General features: G+C 38.9%; 2 protein-coding genes across 4 annotated transcripts; both read right to left on the minus strand.

The window, feature by feature from the left end:
* Positions 1–71: 71 nt before the first annotated feature.
* Positions 72–8,482, minus strand: dnajb13 (DnaJ heat shock protein family (Hsp40) member B13). The gene is made up of 8 exons (XM_031752445.2): positions 8,334–8,482; positions 8,144–8,247; positions 2,556–2,717; positions 2,334–2,482; positions 2,023–2,136; positions 815–928; positions 661–737; positions 72–330 (listed from the first exon to the last, which is right to left on the minus strand). The coding sequence occupies exons 1-8, from the start codon at positions 8,399–8,401 to the stop codon at positions 171–173; spliced, it is 948 nt and encodes a 315-aa protein (XP_031608305.1). The 5' UTR covers positions 8,402–8,482; the 3' UTR covers positions 72–170.
* Positions 8,483–9,321: 839 nt separating this feature from the next.
* Positions 9,322–18,722, minus strand: rab6a (RAB6A, member RAS oncogene family). 3 transcript variants are annotated; one of them, XR_005614549.1, is made up of 9 exons: positions 18,376–18,722; positions 15,962–16,020; positions 15,795–15,848; positions 15,123–15,228; positions 14,770–14,881; positions 14,443–14,536; positions 13,189–13,282; positions 12,427–12,493; positions 10,703–10,776 (listed from the first exon to the last, which is right to left on the minus strand). XR_005614549.1 is itself a non-coding variant. In XM_031752447.2 (8 exons), exons 1-8 carry the CDS (start codon positions 18,443–18,445, stop codon positions 10,712–10,714), a joined length of 627 nt encoding a protein of 208 aa, XP_031608307.1. In that variant the 5' UTR covers positions 18,446–18,721; the 3' UTR covers positions 9,322–10,711. The 3 variants fall into 3 exon arrangements, 2 of the variants coding, with proteins under 2 accessions (XP_031608307.1, XP_031608306.1); XM_031752447.2 differs by lacking the exon at positions 14,443–14,536 and having other exon boundaries at positions 9,322–10,776; positions 18,376–18,721; XM_031752446.2 differs by lacking the exon at positions 13,189–13,282 and having other exon boundaries at positions 9,322–10,776; positions 18,376–18,720.
* Between the last annotated feature and the right edge of the window lie 2,186 nt (positions 18,723–20,908).

The following is a 20,908-nucleotide window of genomic DNA, read 5'->3' on the forward strand; positions in this document are numbered from 1 at the left end:
TTTGTTATCTTCCAGCGTGTTTACAGAAACATTCTGACAGAGTGCAAAGTGCAAATAAAATCAGAAAGACATGATTTGCAAATATATCAGTATTGCTCTCTCCTGACAGACATGTAGCCACATGAACTGTCTAATCAATCATTCTGATTACACATGTATTTGGAATGTGATTAAGCTTTAAAAGACAGAGCTTGCTTGATCAGATACTTCCTCTCAGCAGAAAGCTTCTTGGGGAACTCAAGGTCAAAAGTAATGATGAGGTTTCCTCTCTGGGAAGGATTCTTGGACAGCGGCATTCCCTCTCCGGACAGGACTTTTTGGTATCCAGGGCTGATATGTCATGACAAACAAATCAGAGAGCGGAAACTTAATGCAGATGATGCACAAAATAAAAACACAATAATCATTAAGTGTTACAGCAGGTTGTGCTGGACGTTTCTTCCTGTTATAAGGGAGTTTTTCATTCCCACTGTCGCCAAGTGTTTGTTCATAGGTCATCATATGATTGTTGGAGTTTTGCCTGTTTTTTTGGGGGTTGTATTACCTTACAATATAAAGCACTTTGAGGCGACTGCTGTTGCGATCTGGTGCTACATAAATGTAAAAACAACCAGATTGTGAAAAACTGTGTTTTTCAAGACAGTGATTGAAAGCACTTACTGCACAATGTCATTGATAGGAACAGAGAGTAGCCTGCCATCTAGTGTCTGCACGTCCACAGAGAAGCCAGTTAAAGCCTGCGAACAAGGGAATACACTTACAGCTTCTAAGAAACCTTTTGCATGACCAATAATCAATCCATGACAAGACTCACCATCTCCAGAGTAATCTTTGCTTTGTAGATGAGGTCATTGTTATGTCTCACAAACAGAGGATGAGTCTTCTGTCGCACAATAAACACAATATCTGCGGGAATGCTGTTTGGTCCCTAAAGATGAAACATCAAAACAGAATAAAAAGATTACCATGCAGCAGTCTTTACAGACAGTTCTTTATTCATTCCCTCCCTGGGTAAAGGAGAAAATATACACAAACAAGGCAGTGGTACAGTCAGTACACATCATCATAATAAAAAAACAGAGTAATAAGGAGAATAGTTTTGAGCGCATAATTTCTTTTGGCTAAAATTGCCCAGAGTACAATAAGAAAAATGCCTTTTGCTTATTGTAATTGGGTGTTAAAACCAAATACGCTTACTTTTGATAGTAAGCGTGTTCCATTTCAGTGGACCTATAAAAGATCTGCAGGAGCAACGTACTTGTGTGCAGTCTATGCAAAGTGCCAATTTTAGGGGAACCTTCACAAGTAGTTAGTCATCAGTTATACTTGCAATACCAGAAAAAGGAGTACAATAAATAACAATTTGTTAAAAATTCCCCTCTCCTTTGTCACATTCAGCCTTTTTTAATGCATACCTCTACTATCTTTTCACTAATTGCTGCACTGCAGTAATGTATATACCACAACAACAATGGCAACCAGCTAAATTTCCCTTTAAAGCTAACTGCACGCTGAAGCCTATGATTGATTACTGCAAAAATAAATTTCTGTGTTATAGCAGCCATATACAAGGCTGGTTACAAAACAGCTCAATATGTATACACAGAAAATGTAAAAAATAATAAGAATAAAAATCCCAAAATAAAACAAAACAAAACAAAACAAAACACAATGCAAGAAAATATAGAGCTGTGCTGGCTCTATGAAGCAAAATAGCACAATAAATGAATGAAATCAATGTAAAACAAAATAAAAATGATTTAATAAATGTAAAAAACCCTCAGTGTAACAGAGGGTGAGGTGTTGTGACAGTGCAGGGTTGAATTAAACTGTTAACACAGGATTTATTCAGCTGTGTGAGGCCCACACAGTATTAGCTCAGAACCGGCATCAGAGCCACGAGCCCAACTCAGGCTGTAGGAAACATTTATGTATAAAAGGATAAAAATAAAACACTATACCAAGTCATGAGCTCACTTTCAAACCCCCCATTTTAAAATGACGTGTAGGCCGGTTAGTTACCTGATCTCCCTCTTTGGGGAAAGTAATTCTTGTGCCTTCGTTCCATCCAGGCTTGACATCTATACTCAGAATCTTGTCTTTGATACTGGATGTGCATCCATCGTCATTCATGACCTGTAAAATAAATAAAGCATTGTACAATATATGAGGCAAAATCAGTGCTGTAGTATGTCTTTGTGATGGCGTTTGTTTTTTTTAATTCTGTTGTTTAGTTAGCTCTAAGCTCCATGAGGAGCTCGCGGTCTTATAGATGAGTGAATGGTTCTATCCAACAAAAGCCAAGGGAGGGAGAAAACATAAAGATGTCTTACTCTGCGAGATATCTTGATCTTTTTTGTGCATCCATGGAAGAGATCGTCCAGGGACAAATAAAGGTCTCTCTCTATTGGGGAATCTTGCGTTTTGGGCACTTGTGGCTGCAGGCCACCGAACTGAAGCGGCACATCATTTGTGTAGAAGTCTAGCAAAAAAAAGGATTAAAGGATTAAAATCGAAAAGGCACATTCACTGTCATGATTACGTTTTTTTCTTACCTGCAAATGGGTTGTCACCCCCGAAAAACTCTTTGAATGTCTGGTCAGGATTCCCATGGTAGACGTATTTTGATGACCAAGCTCCATCGCTGGCAAACTCAAGTGGAATACCACCTCTCAGGCCTTCCTCTCCAAACTTGTCGTAAGTTGCCTTTTTTCGAGCTTTCACACAGAAAATTGGCTTTGATTCACACACATATGGTACATTCTCCATACAATAAATACAGCCTTTCCTCAGACCAAAATACACTTCACTGTATATAAGCCTGTATTACTATTTTAATATTAACTGGTATTTAAAAAAAGCTTTCTATTTCTGATCCTTATAACAGTTTCCTGCTAAATGTTTTTGAAAACAAAAAGCTTTTAGTACAAATCTGCAGTTATTTCCACTTCTCTTTTTACGAAAATGTTAGTATTGTTTATAATATAACCAATTTTAAACTGAGTTGTAGCTGTGGGTTTATCTATAGCATTGTTTAAAATGGTGAGTGGGAGCGTAGATACAACATGTTGCAATACTTTGTGTGGTGATATTGTATCGATAGAAAGTCACCAAATATTGCTATTTTATAAAGAAATATAAATACTCAGGGAATATTTATATTTCTGAGCCTGGTTCTGCCAGAGGTTTCTTCCTGTTAAAAGGGAGCTTTTCCTTCCCACTGTCGCCAAAGTGCTTGCTCATAGGGGGTCATGTGAAAAAAGAATAATAGATCATCACAGTATAACAGTATATCAGTTAAACCTCAGGGATATCAGTCTGTTCAGTTGGGAAACATAAACCCGTGTGAATCTGTTTCGCTTACTTTGGTCCAAATGAAAGTAACGCTGGAGAGGCATCAATGAGACAACCCCACCCAAAAACCTGACTGTTTTTGCTGTTTGTCAGTGAGACATACATGCAGTCCATGCAGGTTGCACAGGTAGTCAAGCTCAGTTCTCTTCACACACGAGAGACACACACAAGCAGTGAGGACATGTGACAGACATGAAAGGGTCTTGAGACACTGTGGTGAATGTTAGGCTGTCTGCCTGATCATCCAGCATGACAGATTTGGAGGGTTCCACAGACCTCCACGTGCTATTAGGTAGGTGATAAAAGAGTTTGCCAGAGTTTGCCAAGAAACAGACACATCTGTTGCCTTCTTGAGGTAATTTTTGAGAGCACTGGAAGTGTTCCTCCTGCCCCTTTTTATACAAAGGAACAGACATGGGTACTGCTGCTGTGGCGATGCCCCTAAATGCCCAGCTCTTAGCATCTCCACACTCTTGACACTGCTGACAGATACACCTTCTTACATTGGCTCTTCCTGACTTGCAGTCCTGGAGCAGCTGTGCACTGACTATTGACTAGTCCAGGGGTCTGCAACCTTTTACACCCAAAGAGCCATTTGGACCCGGTTTCCACGCAAAAGAAAACACTGGGAGCCGCAAATACTTTTTGACATCTAAAATGAAGATAACACTGTATATATTGTTTTTTTTTATCTTTATGCTTTGTGTGAACAACTAAGGTGTGCTGCTTATGAAATCCATGAAGTGCTACACACTGTAAAATGTAATATTGTGTTTAATTAAAAATATTAAATAGGCTGAACTCAATTATTATCAATTTGTTATTAGAACTCAATTTAAATAAGTTACCAGTACTTTTTATGCAAAAACGCTGATAAACTCCATTTATTTAAGTTGTCTTAAGTTAGAAAAACTAAGTAAGCTGGAAGTTTTGCTTCTCAGTGCGGAAGGATGAAAGATGTGTTTTGAAAATGCCACGTGACTACCGTCCTCCTCCCTCTCGGATCAGTCCGCATGTTCACGGTGCATTTTTTATGGAATATGTTGAGCAAACCTGGAGAAGCGTCAGCTCAAGATATTATTGTTGTCATTGCTGTGGATCTTTACCTGATACACTGACTTGGTGAGTAAATGTTTACTCTTATTCAAACTGATTTTGTGGCTTCTCTTAGTTTAGCACCAGGTTTAAAATCTTGCTAGCTAGTTAGTGTTAGCCTAGCGTTGCTGCTGCGCTGGGCTCATGTTACTTAAAAATTAACACCACAGCCTTAAAAACCTTACATAAAGCTATGTGGTGAAATTCTCTGTTGATTGTTTGAAATAAATAAGTGAGATAAGAGCCCAGACAAAATTCTTCGGGAGGTGCAGCCGTTAGGGGTGGGGTAGGTGTGGGATGTGGGGGGTGGATAACAGAGCTCTCCGAAAGCGTGGAAGCACTTTTGCAAATATGTGATATTTTGATAAATTAAGTAGATATTTGAGCATTACACAGCTACATTGTCGCCTGAAAATATCTTAAAAGGTTATTTTGTGACCCAGAAAGGGTAATCCGGGAAAAGGAGGATCGCATTTGTCGGCCACGGTTGTCGGAGCCTGTGCGCGTGCTTGTAAGCGCTGCAATGGCGGAGGAGCGCCGCTGAAAAACTTATTACTTTTTCTGGGTCACAAAATAAACTTTTAAGATATTTTCAGGCGAGAATGTAGCTGTGTAAATTTCAAATATCTGTTCGATTTATCAAGACATCACATATTTGCAAAAATGTTCGACGTTTATTTTTTTTTTCATGCTTTGTGGCAGCTTTAGAACATCTGTGGCATCTATTAATGTCAAATCTAGCCTTTATTTAACAACATAAGCAAACTCTATGTTACAATGATTGCACAGCCGTTAAGGATCAAATCAGTTTCTGAAAAATGTTCTGTTTTTCTCCCTCTGCTGGCTTCTTACTGTCTTTGAGGCTCGGGACCAGCACTCCTGTTGTTGGACAGAAAGACATCAGTAAGTATTTTGGTTTTCCAATATATTAGCAACTGTCAGTGACATTTATATTAATCAGGCTGAACTTTAATCATACTTTAGATCAGCCTGTTTTACTTATTGTTTTATTTGTGCTTTGGTTTGGGGAAGTTGTTTCTTTACTGATCTTTTCCTGTCTTCTGTTATTAGACTTGAGATATGACTGCACTGTGCTGTTGCTGGTGACCACAGTTAATTCTACAAGACATGCTGTGTAAGTAAACAAACAACAACAGTTTGGTCTGCATTTCTTGAAAGATCACATCCCCAAACTTAGTTTAGAGGGTCTACACTGTATATAGTGTAGTCTGCAAGTTTTCTAACAGCAAAATCTGTTTTGTGCCCAAAATCATTTTGCACATCATTAGAATGAAAGTTATTGACCATGTTTGCATAGCCTTTTAAAATGATGCTTTCATGACATTATTGTGTGTTGGGTGGTGGTCAGGGCTATGCAGACTGACAATTTGGGACATTGAATGTCACCTCTCCGGTGGGAGGGGCCTGAGATCGTCTAAATTGGAGTCTGTTCTATACCGAATGCAGAAAAAAATGTTTTAAGAAAGCAATTAAGTTCATGCTCCAAAAAATATGATTGTTTGCTTGCAGGACAACAGGAGAGATGAGTCCTCCGTCACAGATGGTGTGGTCAGTGAAGATGGTCGCCTGCAGGTTCAAGCTCATTGCATCTTCAACCCACATCCACTGCCACTGTACTTAAGGGAAGTTAAAGACTTTCTTCTGCACCTACATTTGGATCACCTCGATCCATGACAGTCATTCAGGCAGTAATGCCTGGACTGGAAACAAGCCATCCTTAAAATAATACAACATTCCAGCTCATGTGTTGGAATAGAAAACAAATGTGTTGTTTAAATCAGAGACTGCACTTGTGACAGAACAATAAATATTTTATTTTGATTATATAAGTAAGTACAAAACAAACTGTGGTAGACCTAAACTTATTTTCAGAATAATTACATCTGAGACTTTGTTTCATTGTAAGATTAAAACAGTGATGGCAATATAATTGTTTGTTGTTCAGCAGAACAGTGTCCAGTATGTTGGCTGTTGTACTTTGTTGTGTTTGAAAATAAAAGTTGGGCTGATTTTTAACATCATTACAAAAAGTGTTGTTAATTATTTTAATCACATTCAGGTTACACAAATTGTTTTTTCATTTAGTTAAACTTGAAATGTTTGTCAGTAGGTAAACAAATAGTATTGTACAGTCAGAAATATCAAGTTATTCTTAATACTGCAGACTTGCAATGTATAAGTTGTCCTAACAGTAAGCTTTACTTAGTTTTTGAGGCAACGAGTTTCCATAATTTTTTGAGTTCTGGGAACTAACAAGGCTGTACAGTGTACTCAAAATGAGTAAGTTGCCCTAACTTGGTCATCTTACGTAAACTTGATCCAATTTTTTTTTGAGTTCTGGGAACAAATGAGCTTGTACAGAGTACTCAAAGTAAATAAGTTGTCCTAACTTAGTCATTTTTAGCTAAGCTTTACTCAATTTTTTTGAGGCAACGAGTTTCCATAATTTTTTTGAGTTCTGGGAACTAATTAGATTTTACAGTGCAGAGAAAATTAAATTATATTTATGTAATCAACACATTTTGAACTCTTAAAGAAATATAACAAAAGGAAAGACACCCAGCTGAACTAAAATGATCCATGTAGCAAACAAAAACTGTTGTGAGCCGCCACCCTTATATCGCCTTTGCGCTGTTGGAGCCTTGACCTGACTCTTAAAAAATAATTGGAAAAAAGCACTATGCTGCTGAAAATGAAAAATAGATATTTGCAAAATTCTGCCTAAATATGTATTTTACCTGGTTAATGCGTGCGGCGGGACGTGGTTTGCAGCGCCGCTGCAGGGGAGGCGGACGCACCTGAGCGACACCCGCAATCACGCCTCGCTGCCTTTACGTCTGCGTTATCTATGCTGTTGTGTTGTTGGTGGTGTATGTCGGACTGTGAGCTGAAAAGCTACAGCCGGCTGTATGCGTACAGCAACCGTGTGTGAAAAGTGGTCAATAAAGAGATTCTCAAAAGCATGCTCATGGAAACATCGTCGGGTCTGCCGTGATTTGTTTACAATGGGACTTCTGCTCCTGAACCTCTGCGCACAGAGTCCGCAAATCGGGGCTATACGAAGTCAGTTTATGCAGGACTGTCATCTGTCAGGCGTGAACGGTGTTTGTCTTTAACATAGTTCACAGTGGAGAACAGCTGCTGACATAATGTGGATCCGAAGATCCATAATTGGCCTACCTGGGGTTGAAAGTCTCGATAAATGCACGGCGTTTCGGCGGGTATACCGGCTTCCGCGAGTGTGACTCTTATTTTGAGCGATGAAAAAATAATAGAATATAATTTTATTTTTATATTTCAATATCACAATAATCTTCCAACTTAGAACTACGAGTTAAAAAGAACTAACATAAATAAAATACACTTCAGCTAAATACTTCTAATGTATTTGCCCAATCCAGGCGGAGCCGCAGTATAAGGACTAAAGAGCCGCATGCGGCTCCGGAGCCGCAGGTTGCCGACCCCTGGACTAGTCACAAAAAGCAAAGCTAGAATGAACTGAATCACGAGGGATAAGGAATGACCACTTTCATTTGCACCAAAGCAGCTGAAAGGGATTCAGTACGATTAACTGACTTTGCCTTAGACTGTGATCATCGAGTGTCCCCTTATTGTTTTTATCCGTGTGGTTTCCAAAATAAAACACATTCAGTCTCGATATTCTTCCACTTACGGTCGCTTAAAACATCATAGGCTTCACCCAACTGGGTAAATTTCTGGGAGCTTCCAGGCTCTCTGTTTCTTTTCGGATGAAACTTCAGTGCAAGGCGTCGATATCTAAGAAAGAGAAATAAATAATTGAGGATTAACAGAACAAGCCTCATTATTAAACATGTGAGTTTCATATGTATTAAATAACTTACGCCTTTTTGATGTCTGCATCTGTTGCGTTTCTATTTATTTCCATCGTCTCGTAGTAATCATTACTCATTGTGAAACTAAGTATTTAAAACCACGTTTAAAAATTAAAGAAATAACCAGCTAAAACACAGAGTGCGGGTGTGTGAATTGGTTTCCACGGAAACGGCTGCTGGGAGACTCTCGCGAGATTTGCAAAGACTCGCGGACATTGATTTAAAATGAACTGTTGAATGAAAAAACAAAAAACAGACTGCAGTCCAGAGAAGACTGCTCGTCTTCAAATAAATAAGAAGAAATTTAAAAGTAATAAACGTTGACGGGAGTTGCTACTTCGCAGTGAAGTAATTATTACTGAACTCTTTTGAAAACTTTTTCAATATGTCATTATTTAATATCTCTGCGTATTCATGCTTAGGACCATTGTTTAGTTAGTGTCTGCTTTAAAATATAGCCTATAACCCTATTGAAATGAACAGCTGTGCAACATTTGATAATTACTAAATGCTAGATCCCAACTAGGTCAGTTAGATAGGGTCACGCAACATTTTGCATAGTGGATTGCTGGCATGTCTCATGTTTGGGGGCCACCATTACATTATTTCTTCTGTGGAGTTACAGAACAAACAGTAGGTAGAGTCAGACCAGTTACTGTAGCTTCACCATACTGTGATCTTGTCTATTTGTAAATTTTTGAAGCACCTTGGGACAGTTATTTTGAGATTTTATGTAAACGAACTGTAATATTATAGGACAAACCTGTATGTATAAAATCAAAAAGTCAAATGTGATTTGAACACTGAATGTCTCTGACTATAATCACTTTTTCAGTATACAGCTAAACATTGTTTTACATCTCTGTAACTTTCATTACCTTGTAGTAACTGCTGCCAGAAATTATATAGAAACAGATCAACATTTCAGCACTTAAAAAATAAAAATATTGAACTGATTTATCCAAAACACATGTCAGAAACACAGATCAATACCAGCAGCGGTGACAAGTTTACTTTTATTCTTTCATTTGAATCCATTCCAGAAACGTTAAGGACTACAACGCTATACAAACTGAACTCTCGCCTGTAGTTTTACACAAAAATTGCACAATATTTTCAGTATGATCAAACTGCCACTTCGAGGCAGCACGTGAAACAGCAGTTGCTCTCTGCTGAGTGTCAAAGGTGGTCCAGTTTGGATGCATATTTTATTAGCGACTCATACCCAAAGTGAAGATATTAACAGCCATACAAAAGAAACAGGAATCTGATAGAAATAAATATTACAAGTCATTGTGGATTAAATACATATGTAGAATCATCACTAACAAGAGATCAATGCCAAAAAAACAAAAAAAAACAAGGAAGTGTTGATAAAACGGCATACCAAACCTAATTAGATAAACCCAAAGCCAAGGAAGCCCTCTACAATTCAACTCCAAAAGGCATATATCTCCACATCTAATGTCTATTGTCGGATTTATGAGAAAATCTACAAACACTATCAAAGAAATAGGTTTAATCTATGTCAGCTGTAGTCTTTAGGGAAAAAAAATCTATCCAAATAAAAAGTAATAGAAAATGGAAGCCAAGGTAAAAATAATCCATCTCAATAGACGTGTGGGCAGAGGAGGAAGGACGGTAATGTGTTTGATGCAGTCATGTTATTCATTTGTGCTGGTTTCCATGGTGTGTAGGTGTGAGACTGCATGACTGTGCAGGTCGTGTTGGGAGAACTGTGACTCAAGTTTAAAATAAGCTCCTAGCTCACACTTCATGGGTGTGTAGTATACATGTCTACACCCAGCACTCCAAATAGTGATTTACTTTAAAACAATCCTACAACCTTTTCATCATTTTATCCCAAAATGTTAAAAACAAAGTAGTTTGAAGAAAACACCTAAATTAACTTCGGCCAATCAAATACAAAAGCGCTCATTGCGTTAACTGAGAAATGCACACAACACATTCACATTGTGCTTATTAAGCTTAAAGCAATATTTACTTCTTTTTTTTTTAAGATTCTCACTCTTAGACAAATACATTGATTTGATGACTTTGACACACATTGTCTTTCAGTTTGGTTCAAAATCATCTTTACGCACAAACTATTCTCATTTTTCTTGTACTACCATCTCTGCTGAAATGACAGAAGGCTTAGTTCAAGCATAAATATGCAATGTTTCAATATGTTTCAATGCATTGTGTTACAGTGCAAATCTTCAATTTAAGTACAACTGAAGTGACTTTCAGAGCAGCCCGATGTGCTACCAGACTTCCATGATGGGGAGGATAACGGATGTAGTGTTCTCTTTCAGGCTGGGGGACAGTGGAGGGTGTAGTGAAGGATATGGGCGCAGAAAAACTGAATGTATTAGATAGAAACATTAGCAGGAACAGCCTCCTTCACTGGTAGGTTGCTCTGGTGGTTTCTCCAGCTTAATGTCAATCACTGAAAGGTTTAGGAGTTAAGAAACAACATTGAAAAGGAACTCTGAAATGCAATGGCTGCCAGAAATGGTCAAAACTAGACAAAGTCTTTCCAAGACAGAAATATTGTTGCATAAAGTGCATAATAACACAATGAAAAGTAGGTCTTATATGGGGTACCTTGGTGCTAGGTCAAGATGCATTGGCATTGATTTAAAAAAATCAATTAAAAAAATCAAATCAAAAAATTAATTAATTAATTTAATTAATAGCTCTAGATTTCTGCTCAAGGAAAGACAGTCACACTTTTTTGGCACAATGGCCCAAAATGTCCCATAGGTGTTCAGTTAGCCTGAGATGATCGTGACTGTAAATGCCAGCACGTTTTACATTATTTTCATGCCCATTAAAGCAGTCAATGACCTCGTGTGCTGTACAGGTAGAGGCCATTTTCACCATTGGTGTTGCCCAATTCACATGTATTGGTTTATATGACACATTCACAATAAGTTGCAAAGGCACTCCCCTATGATGGAGCACTTGTTGATGGTGGGAAGGAAGAAATAGCTTAACAGGAAGAGATCTCTGGCAGAACCAGGCACCAAAAGGGTTGAGATTTTAAAGTTTTAAAATAAAGTTTTTAGTTCCATAAATGAACTTTTTAGTTTTTAAAGACCCTCCCCCAACTAATTGTCTTGCTTAATGCTGTGTCATTACGCAAGACAATTTAAAACTAATACTGTTAACATATACTGCATTCTCTCTCACTGTGTGAGTGAGACAGAATGCAAAGCTGGTCTTCCAGCAGAAAAGCTTCTAGATGTCGGGCTGCTGGGGAGTTAAGAGCACTATCCACTCACTGTACTGTGTATACGGCGTGCCAAAGTTGGAAAGTCTTTCAGCTCTACATGAACTTCTGTGGGTGTTAGCTGAAGTTTTTACCCTTTAGGGAATAGGAATAAATTATCATCATCCAGATATTTTACAAGATCAGATGCTTCAATTCAATGTGACGATTCATACTGGTCTCCATTTAACTGAGGTCAATATGTTTTTTTTCTATTTCACCAGTTATTGCTAGGTGAAAAAAGTGCTCTTTTTAGCGTGTCAGTACACAGGTATGTCCTTTATAAGATGATATTCTGCTAACAACAAGGACAGAGCAGACAGAATATAAAAGTAATCTTAAATATTCTTGTGGACACATGATGGCTTATGCTATAGTTACATGGCAAACTTACCAAAGCTGAAGTCAGTAAACGTCATTACAACATCATTATAACTCAGTCTGAGTTCAGACTTTGGCAAGTTTCTAGGAGCATGACTGACTAACTAATGTGAATTCACTGTCTGCTCTTATCTGTATCAGGACAAACTTCAAAACCTTTCAAGTCTGTTTCATACCCTCCAAAAATAGACCATCAGTGCAGAGTGTCTTTGATATTATACTCATTAAAACAGGCATTCAGCTGAATCTCAATATGTGTCCTCACTGGTAAAACAAATCTAGAACGACATGTGGGTTAAGCAATAATAGTGAGATGTCACAATTCTGCACTTGATTCTCCCTGTGGCCGTGCTTATCCATATGACAGACATAAGAGGGCAAAGAGACCTCTGACTCTGTTCTGTCATGTCAGATGCAGACAGTGACATGTACACAAAAGGATACTGTCCTCTCTACTCTTGTCCTGTGTGGTGTCCATGCCAGGGAGGGCAGCTGCCACACGACGGAAAAGCTGGAGGGAAAGAGAACCGCATGTATTCTTTCAGACAAGGAATATACTGAAGGCATGATAAAAAATACAAAATGAAATCGGCACAGCATGTTGTGTATAATCCTAATAATAACTGATCAAGCACAAGGTCCACTTGAAACTCACACAGAGGAAGACACCCAAGAGAGATTTATCAAATTTGATCTCAGTTTAGCAGCTTGTGTCTCTGACACTGTAAACCAATTTCTGTGCTGCATCAGTGATTTGAAAGGAGGATGGAGCTGAGCTTTACTGACATCTTCCATTGACAAAGCTCGGAGGATTTTAAGCAATGAATGGATCCATTCATAAAATTCAAGAGAAATGTATGATGATGCTCAGCATCCCCTGCCCCCACCGAAGAGCGTAATGGAAGCAGACTTATGACATGCAGAGTTCACAGCAGCAGTAACACTATTGCTGTGGTGATCAGTGCTGTGCAGGTTGTTGATTTGCAAACTCTGGTCCCCCTCTCTGAGACTTTGTGATAAAAGGTTGGCCAATACAAATCATTACAGGGGGGAGAGAGAGCTTGAAAAACAACCAGTTCTCTTCACTAGTGACCACTGGAAACTGATGTTTAAAGCACACCTTTTCGCACACATGCGTGTGAGATAGAAGCCAATCAGAAGAGAGCACTATGAGAACACATACACATGTAGGTGCACACGCTCTACCTGTTTGACATTGTAGCCTGTCTTTGCACTTGTTTCAATAAACAGAACATTCATCTCTTTCGCTCTCTGTTCTCCCTCCTCTGTGGTTATCTGTCTGTGATGAGCCACCGCGAACAACATACAAACACCAACCAGGACACGCACATACCCCCACAAACATCAACACAGAGACAGGGGAAAAAAAAACAAAAAAACACAGACACTGTGATTATGTTGAAGAGCATTAACAAGCCGTGCCCTTCCTGCTGCTGCTGCCACCACTGCCCAGTTCCAAAGGTTTCCCAGTAAACTTCCTGGCAAAACAGGAAGAGAAGTGACACTTCCAACATCTCAACAGTCCATGTTATATTCTCTGTGTTTGGCTGAAAAACAGGGTTTTGGAGATCCAAGGCATTGCTAGGCCAAGACGAGTAAAAAGATTGTAAATACGCTTTTAGAGGAGTTTGCAGGTAACAGGGAAAAGCCATACACGAGACTGACACCCACACACTCTCATCAGCTTTAGCAAGAAAGTGATGAATGGTTTCATGTTTTATTTAAAGAAATATGCACAAACAAGAGCAATTTAGACCAAGAAGCCCTTTTCAGACATGCACTCAATTCTGTTAATCAGATGGCATCTAAATGCAAAGGTTACAAACGCACATCACTTCTCCATCTTTGAGTTGCTCAGCTCACTAAAAGACATGATTGTTTTGGATAATCCCCTAAACTATAATAACGTGAGGGGAGGAAAAAACTAAAGTTTTGGCATGAGACATCAGCTTTCAGCTTTTTTCCATGGTCTCACTGCCAGAAATACTGCCACAAAGCCACTCCTTTGTTACATATGTTAAACAGGCGTTTTATTCTACGCTGGACAAAGTCCAGAATCTACACTGGTCCACAAAAATCACAGCCCAAAAGACACAGTGTGAATTTAGTGGTTCACTTAGTGGTCATTTATAAGCTACTGTTTTATTAAAAGTGTTTACGGTTACAATTGCCTATATACAGAATGTGGTGTCAAATATCAGTAATAACCCCCCAAAATAACTTGGGACACTATATCCTATTTAAAAGAAAAGCTCCATGTCTAAATAAGAAAATGCCATCACTTTACCTGCTCAAAAATTTTATGCAATCCATGTCTGAGAAGGGGTAACTTCAGGAACCTAGTCTGACTTTTGTTTTTAGTGGGAGACCTTTGGAGGTGAAACCCAGGAGGCAGCATCTACAGCAGGGCATCAGAGCACGGCTCACACACACTCTTACCTGCTTTACGTTGTAGCCCGCTTTCGCACTAGTCTCAATAAACATTACATTTAGTTCTTTGGCTTTCCGCTCACCCTCTTCAATAGATACTTGCCTGTGGTAGATAAAACGGTTAAAAGACTCACAGCAAGAGACAATACAAATTCAAAAAAAGGCTTAAAAACAAAAAAAACAAACAAAAAAACCCCCAAAACAGGACACTTTCAGGTATAATGCATGAATGAAAAAAAATCAGTCAGGCCACCAGTAACAATCAATAACTTCACTTCTATGCTCTTCATGGAGCGCCTACTTTGACAAAGGCAGAAGGAGGGAAACACAGATTACCTTTTATCTGCAAGGTCTGTCTTGTTTCCCACCAACATGATGATGACGTCACTTCCTCTTTCTGTTCTCACGTCATCAATCCATTTTGTGGTTTGCTGGAAAGAGTTGACATCTGGAAGACAGATTGAGATAAAAGGCCTCAGGTGAGAAAACACAATGGTTAGTGACAGCAAAGCAATAAGCAAAGAGAGTTACAAGCTGTAAAATGTGCATTTTTTTTTTCTTTTTTTGTTAAATTAAAATGAAAAATATGCTTCGGTCATACTGGTCTACTTAAATGAAATCAATGCATTCCTCAGCATCAACGATGTGAATAACAAAGGGCAATCCCAGTGGACAGGTGATCCACGTACTTGTAATGTCGTAAACTACGACCGCAGCTGCAGAGTCTCTGATGTAACTTGGGATGAGGCTACGAAATCGCTCTTGCCCTGCTGTGTCCCACAGCTGCAACCTAATCTGTGGGGGAGGAAGGGGAAGGGGATGGAAAGAAAAAAAAACAAAAAAAACAAAACAAAAAAAAAAAACGAGATGAAAATGAAACAAGAAAAACAAATACACAAATGGGGTAAGTTTATGTGACAAAAAAAATTAATAAAAGGAAATAAAGTTGGACTAATGGGAAAAGATAAAGAGAGAGAAAGGTGAGCACGTAGTGCATGCAGGCAGTGAATAAGCACCAGAGAGAGCTAGCTGTCTGGGCCTTTGGGAGGGAAGAAAGAAGTAATCACCCTTCACTTGTCATCAGCCCTCCGCTCTGGATCAAGTAAGGTGTTTAATTTCAAAACGGTGATGAGAAAGTAGATGGAAGGGTAGGAAGGAGAGGAAGAAAACTCATGTTGAGGGAGGAAATGAACAGAGAAAAGGAGGATTGTCCAGGGGGATACAACACTCCTGATCACAGTAGCAACGTACAAATGCTGTCTGTGTTAGAAAGAGCACAGTTCAGTGGCTAAAGAAAAGCAACTGAACAAGAAGAAGAAAAACAAAAACAGAGTTACTGGATGTGACAAAAATAAACTTACTGTTCTGTCTTCAAGATACATAGTTTTTGACAGGAAATCAATTCCTATTGTGGCCTGAAAAAAAAAGAATCAACCAAATATTCACAGTCTTTTCCAATGAGTATTGCTGTTGATATCAGGCATCATCAATGATTATTAAAGTTAAAAGTGGAGGTGTTAAGTCTCACTTGGTAGGTGTTGTCGAAGCTGTCGTACATGAACCTGGTGATCAATGAAGTCTTTCCCACTGCACAAACACAAACAAGAAACTCTTAAAGAGTGCAATGACCAAACGATCACTTTGATTTTGGAGAAGAATTAGGTCCATCTTTTCCCCCGGAAAAAAGAACTGCATCTATAACTGAACCTATTCTACATTTCCCCCCAACTAGAAGAAAATTTAAAACTGAAAATGCTTTTTACACTTTCTGAGCACCCAAAGTCTTCAAACAGATTATTTTATCTGACCAACTGTCTAAAACCTAAACATATCTAATTTACAATAACATAAAGCTAGCCAGCTGCCTTTAACTGGAGCCAATAGGATTCTGGTAATCAAGTAAGTTCACTAATAATTTCAGCTGTAAGCAAAATAATTATTTCAGGGCTAAATAAAAACTACGCAGATCTCTGAAAGCTTGCAGAAATGAAATGTGTTTAAAGTTATTCAACCCGAAGCAGCTGCTGTGGCCCTTTTCCACAGATGATGACCACTAATAACAGAGTAAAGCAAGCAGCTTCATGTCACACAACTCCCACTGCCCTCTTCAGACCTCTTGTCCACTAAGCGTGCAGTGCACAGCTGTTCAAAGTAATTCAGGAGTCAGAGGGTTGAGCAAAGCACAGAGAGAAAAAGGGCTGTAAGCAAAGTTTGCCATTTATGTCTGAACTCCCCCCACCCGTGTATCCAGGGTGCTGATTTGATCCACAATGGAGGGTTTGTGACCATATGTAATATGAAACTCTGTAATGTTGTTCAACACACAAAACTACGCTTTACAAACTTTGCAGCTGTAAAATGCTTCAATTTTTTTCTAATCTCATAGAAAAACACTTATGAATACCTTTAACACATCAGGGACAGTCACACAGCAGCTCTGAGTACTCGCACAGTGCTGCCAGTTCTCAGACTGTTTTTGCTGAGCTCGAGTTACATTATCAGTTACAATGTCCATCAAGGGATGGTGACAGGGCTACAGACAACACTGCTGTTTACAAGGCTTAAAGGAGCCACAGCTTATCACAGACTGTCCGATAAACGCAGTGTGTCTGTCCCATCTTGGTGGGACTTACGGGTCATATTATAGCAAAAACATTTATTACAGTTTTGTCAATAATGTCATCAAGTTTTGGCTTCCTTATTGCTTCCTTAATTCTTTCCTAGTTTCATTTATCACAGCAGCTTCTCAACTCACATCTTTTCGAAAGAGATCTGTATTATTTTATATACAGTCTATGGCACAGTGCGACTGAAAGACAAGTTTTATATTTTGGGAAAAAGGTATGCAGGGACTCTTTCTACGTTTGCATTTTTTAATGTTCTTGGGTATTTTTTATAATAAATATTTGTGCAATGTAATGGTTTTGACATTTCTTGTAATTTCTTCAGCTTAGATGTTTATTATGTATTTAGCTTCCTTTTTTGTGAGTGATTGGGTTTGTTATTCTTCTTCTCACATCACAGCAGGAGAAGCCATGACTTCTTTGTTCCTTTCTTGCTGGAAAATTATGAATAAATGGTGCAAAATCTCATCTTGACAATAGCCCCTTTTTTGTCTTCCCTATTGTCCTTTGGTGGCTATATGAGTTCAGGTTTGATCCAAGTTTCTCTTTACCGAGAATTCCAACTTCATACTGTTTTAATAAAGCAACATGAAACAGCTCCTTCAAATATGTTGCAAGTAGATTCCAAAGAAAGAGACAACGCTGGACCAATAATCCAAATTCTACTTTAAACCCTAAAATCTGTGGACACCGCGGACGACACAACGAACAGCCACACAGCTTTACCTAAGACATGAAAAACAGCCCACACGAACCCTCTGTGTAGACACTGAAGGAGTGTAAATTAGTAGGGAGATCGCAGGAATGCTGCTTGGCAGGATCGTCCAATTTGGAAGTTGCTCCAGGGTAGAAATTATGAATTTATGATCACTCTAGTACTATGAACATCTTCTAAACACAGCAGGGTATGTCTGGAGTTCACCTATCCTACAATAACGAAGACATACCAAAAATTAATGCTGGTGCTTCATATTTTAACATCCTGTTAAATGACACTTGGTAATTTCCGATGCCTCCGTTAATGCTGTGTTATCACAGCCCGTCACACAACTGAAGTAAGAGTCCATTTTCACAGACATGACTCATTTTGAAGGAAATGAATCACCTTTTTAATCAGGCCAAGGCGAAGAAACTGTTCGTAACAAGTTACTGTGTCGTAATGCCATCACTGCCAAGTGTTAACGATACGTGGCTAACGTTAGCTAGCTAGTTGGTTGACGTTAATCACCCACCAAACTCTGGTGTTAGCTAAATGTCCAACAGAGCAAAAAATTTAAATCCTACATCCCACAACATTTAAAATTACCAGCAGACTTACCGCTCTGTTCACCAAGAAAGACCAGTTTAAATTTTCTTAAAGGGTTTCCGAAGTCTCCGGCCGAAGACATGACTGAATCAAACCTTGACGTTACTTTTCGGGAGCTTCCTAGCTAGTCAGCTAATGCTAACTAACCAGTTGTTGTCAGTTATCAAATGTCCAGAAGCAGCGAAAATGAACAGCCCCACTCGTGGCTGACTTGAGGAAATTTTGTGCTCGAAGCGTATTCCTTCAAAGTCCAAGTCAATAAGCACCTCACTAACTACTGCGGCCAAGTTAGCGTTACTCTTCTACTCTGTCATATACACCAAACCAACCAGCCACCTCGGGCCACTCTTCTTCAGATACAACTTTATGGATTGATGTGTCTTGGCATGTTGCGGTGCTGCCCTCTGCTGGTGGAGCAAAAAAACCACAATGAAAAACCAGACTGCCCCTTTGGCAGAGCAACGCACTGATACATTTGATTCAGTGGATTTTTTTTTTATTTCACAAAGTTGGAAGCATTATGAGGGAAAAAAAACTACCGCGCTAAGGCTGAAAAAGAAGGAAAAGGCAGGGTGTGTTTTTTTTAAAGCCCACTAGAGGGGGTACTTTCATCACAGGTGAGATTTCACTACTAAGCAATTTTAATGGGAATCCCAATAATTTTTAAACCTAAAGAATTAGACGGTGACTTTTACCGATGGTTAAATTACATGGAAACATTTTTTAACATCCATCCATCCATCCATTCGCTTATCCTGTTCAGGGTCGCGGGGATGGGAGGGGGGGCTATCCCAGCTGTCTTAGGGCAAGAGGCAGGGTACACCCTGGACAGGTCGCCAGTCTGTCGCAGGGCTAACACAGAGACACAGACAACCATTCGCACTAACATTCACACCCGCATTCACACCTATGGGCAATTTAGAGTTTTCAGTTAACCTATCCCCACTAACTGCATGTCTTTGGACTGTGGGAGGAAGCCGGAACCCACGCAAACACGGGGTCAGCACTTATGATGAAATCCTTCAGAAGTAGAAGATTAAGGAAGACAACAAGCACTAATAAATGACTATTTCTATTAAAAACAGTCCCCAGTAGTGAGTAAAATTTACATTAGAATTTCTTTCTTTGTTACTCAGAGTTTTTAGGTAAACATGATTTCATTTTTTTCAATGTAGAATAAACGTTGTTTAAAGAAACTGTGTAACACTCCCATATAGCATTCGACAGTGTTAATCAGTCCTGTTGGTGCTGAAAGAATAGCATTCTTTTTGTTCAGCCTATTTTTAAACCTCACTGCAATGTGCACATGTTCAGCCTTATATTCGCTCTATTAATGCCAGGTTTTGCTGGTAACCATTTAGCATCAAGCCAACTGGCATTAAGAGTCCTTGTGAAGGAAATTAAATCACAGTTGAGGGTAGTAGTTTGTAGCTGTGAAAGTGGATGTCTGACTTGTTAGTTCTATTATGTCAGACACTTTTAAAAAATTGGTATCAGCCTGTGATGTTTACAGGACCCTGTGTAGCTTTTATTGGATTACTCATGACCTTCAGCTCATCAGACAGCTGCTGTCCTGAAGGATGAAGCCCCGAGGCAACATACAAGGTGGTTTACTTACTCCACCCAAAGACAGAAAAGATAAGATAAGATGAGACTTTATTGATCCCATGGCGGAGAAATTTGTGTGTTACCTCAGCTCAGGTACAGATAGCAGAAGAAAAATACAAAAATACAAATAAAATACAAACAAATACAAAATAAGTAAAATAATACACTATACACAACGATAAAACACACGGTACATGATTATGGATAGAGGGATGTATGAATGAAAATGCTGGCATGAAGGCTTCATGATTTAATTACGTGGCACTAATTTGTGCTGCAGTATACTTTATTCTACCTGTTTAATTCTGTTAGTGTTTTAATAAATTATATAAATGATCCACTCTCATATACAGTAATGAACACTACACCTCTGCTTTTTTACCTGCAGTCATTTAAATACCAAATCAAGATACTTATAATCTCCCACTGACTGATAACCATCTTTGGTCTCAATATTTTGTCATTCCAGCATCCTTGTTGTTAGGGTAATTTAATTCTTACATAATTCCTATTAAAGATACATGTGCTGTGTAAGGGCATGTATTATTTGTGTGGACATATCCATCCTGATGAGATCAAAGATGAGCTGAAACAGAAAATAAATTAAAATGTCAGAACCCTACAGATGCAAGTGTTTTTTTCAACTATTAATTAACCAGAGGAAACACATCTGACTTCACCCTACTGTTCACTAGCCTGGATTACATTTACATTTTAGGGGTTTTAAGTATAAAAGGCAATGCATTATTAGTGTGTAGGTACAGTATGTGAGTTCATGCCTGCTTGAGCCAGCTGTTCTAAGTCACTGAAGAGAAGACACACCTGCGCCCCGCTCTCATTCATGTGCCATGCAGCTCTGAAGTCTCTTTGCAGAGCAGCTGACCGGCTGATGCCAGCCCTTCAGCTGCTCTGGTTGCGACCCGCGCCTCATTAAACT

The sequence above is a fragment of the Oreochromis aureus genome, linkage group 10 (genome assembly GCF_013358895.1).
Source record: "Oreochromis aureus strain Israel breed Guangdong linkage group 10, ZZ_aureus, whole genome shotgun sequence".
Taxonomy (NCBI): Eukaryota; Metazoa; Chordata; class Actinopteri; order Cichliformes; family Cichlidae; genus Oreochromis; species Oreochromis aureus.

What these genes read in the sequence shown, in the direction of transcription:
- dnajb13 (XM_031752445.2), bottom strand. Translation starts at nt 8,401, where the DNA reads ATGAGTAATGATTACTACGAGACGATGGAAATAAATAGAAACGCAACA. An exon ending in AGATCAAGATATCTCGCAGA is followed by an intron (nt 2,137 to 2,333) that starts GTAAGACATCTT and finishes TTTATTTTACAG; the next exon opens with GTCATGAATGACGATGGATG. An exon ending in CCTATCAATGACATTGTGCA is followed by an intron (nt 331 to 660) that starts GTAAGTGCTTTC and finishes ATGACATATCAG; the next exon opens with CCCTGGATACCAAAAAGTCC.
- rab6a (XM_031752447.2), bottom strand. Translation starts at nt 18,445, where the DNA reads ATGTCTTCGGCCGGAGACTTCGGAAACCCTTTAAGAAAATTTAAACTG. An exon ending in GCTTCGACAACACCTACCAA is followed by an intron (nt 15,849 to 15,961) that starts GTGAGACTTAAC and finishes TTTTTTTTTCAG; the next exon opens with GCCACAATAGGAATTGATTT. An exon ending in GGACAAGAGTAGAGAGGACA is followed by an intron (nt 10,777 to 12,426) that starts GTATCCTTTTGT and finishes TAAACCTTTCAG; the next exon opens with TGATTGACATTAAGCTGGAG.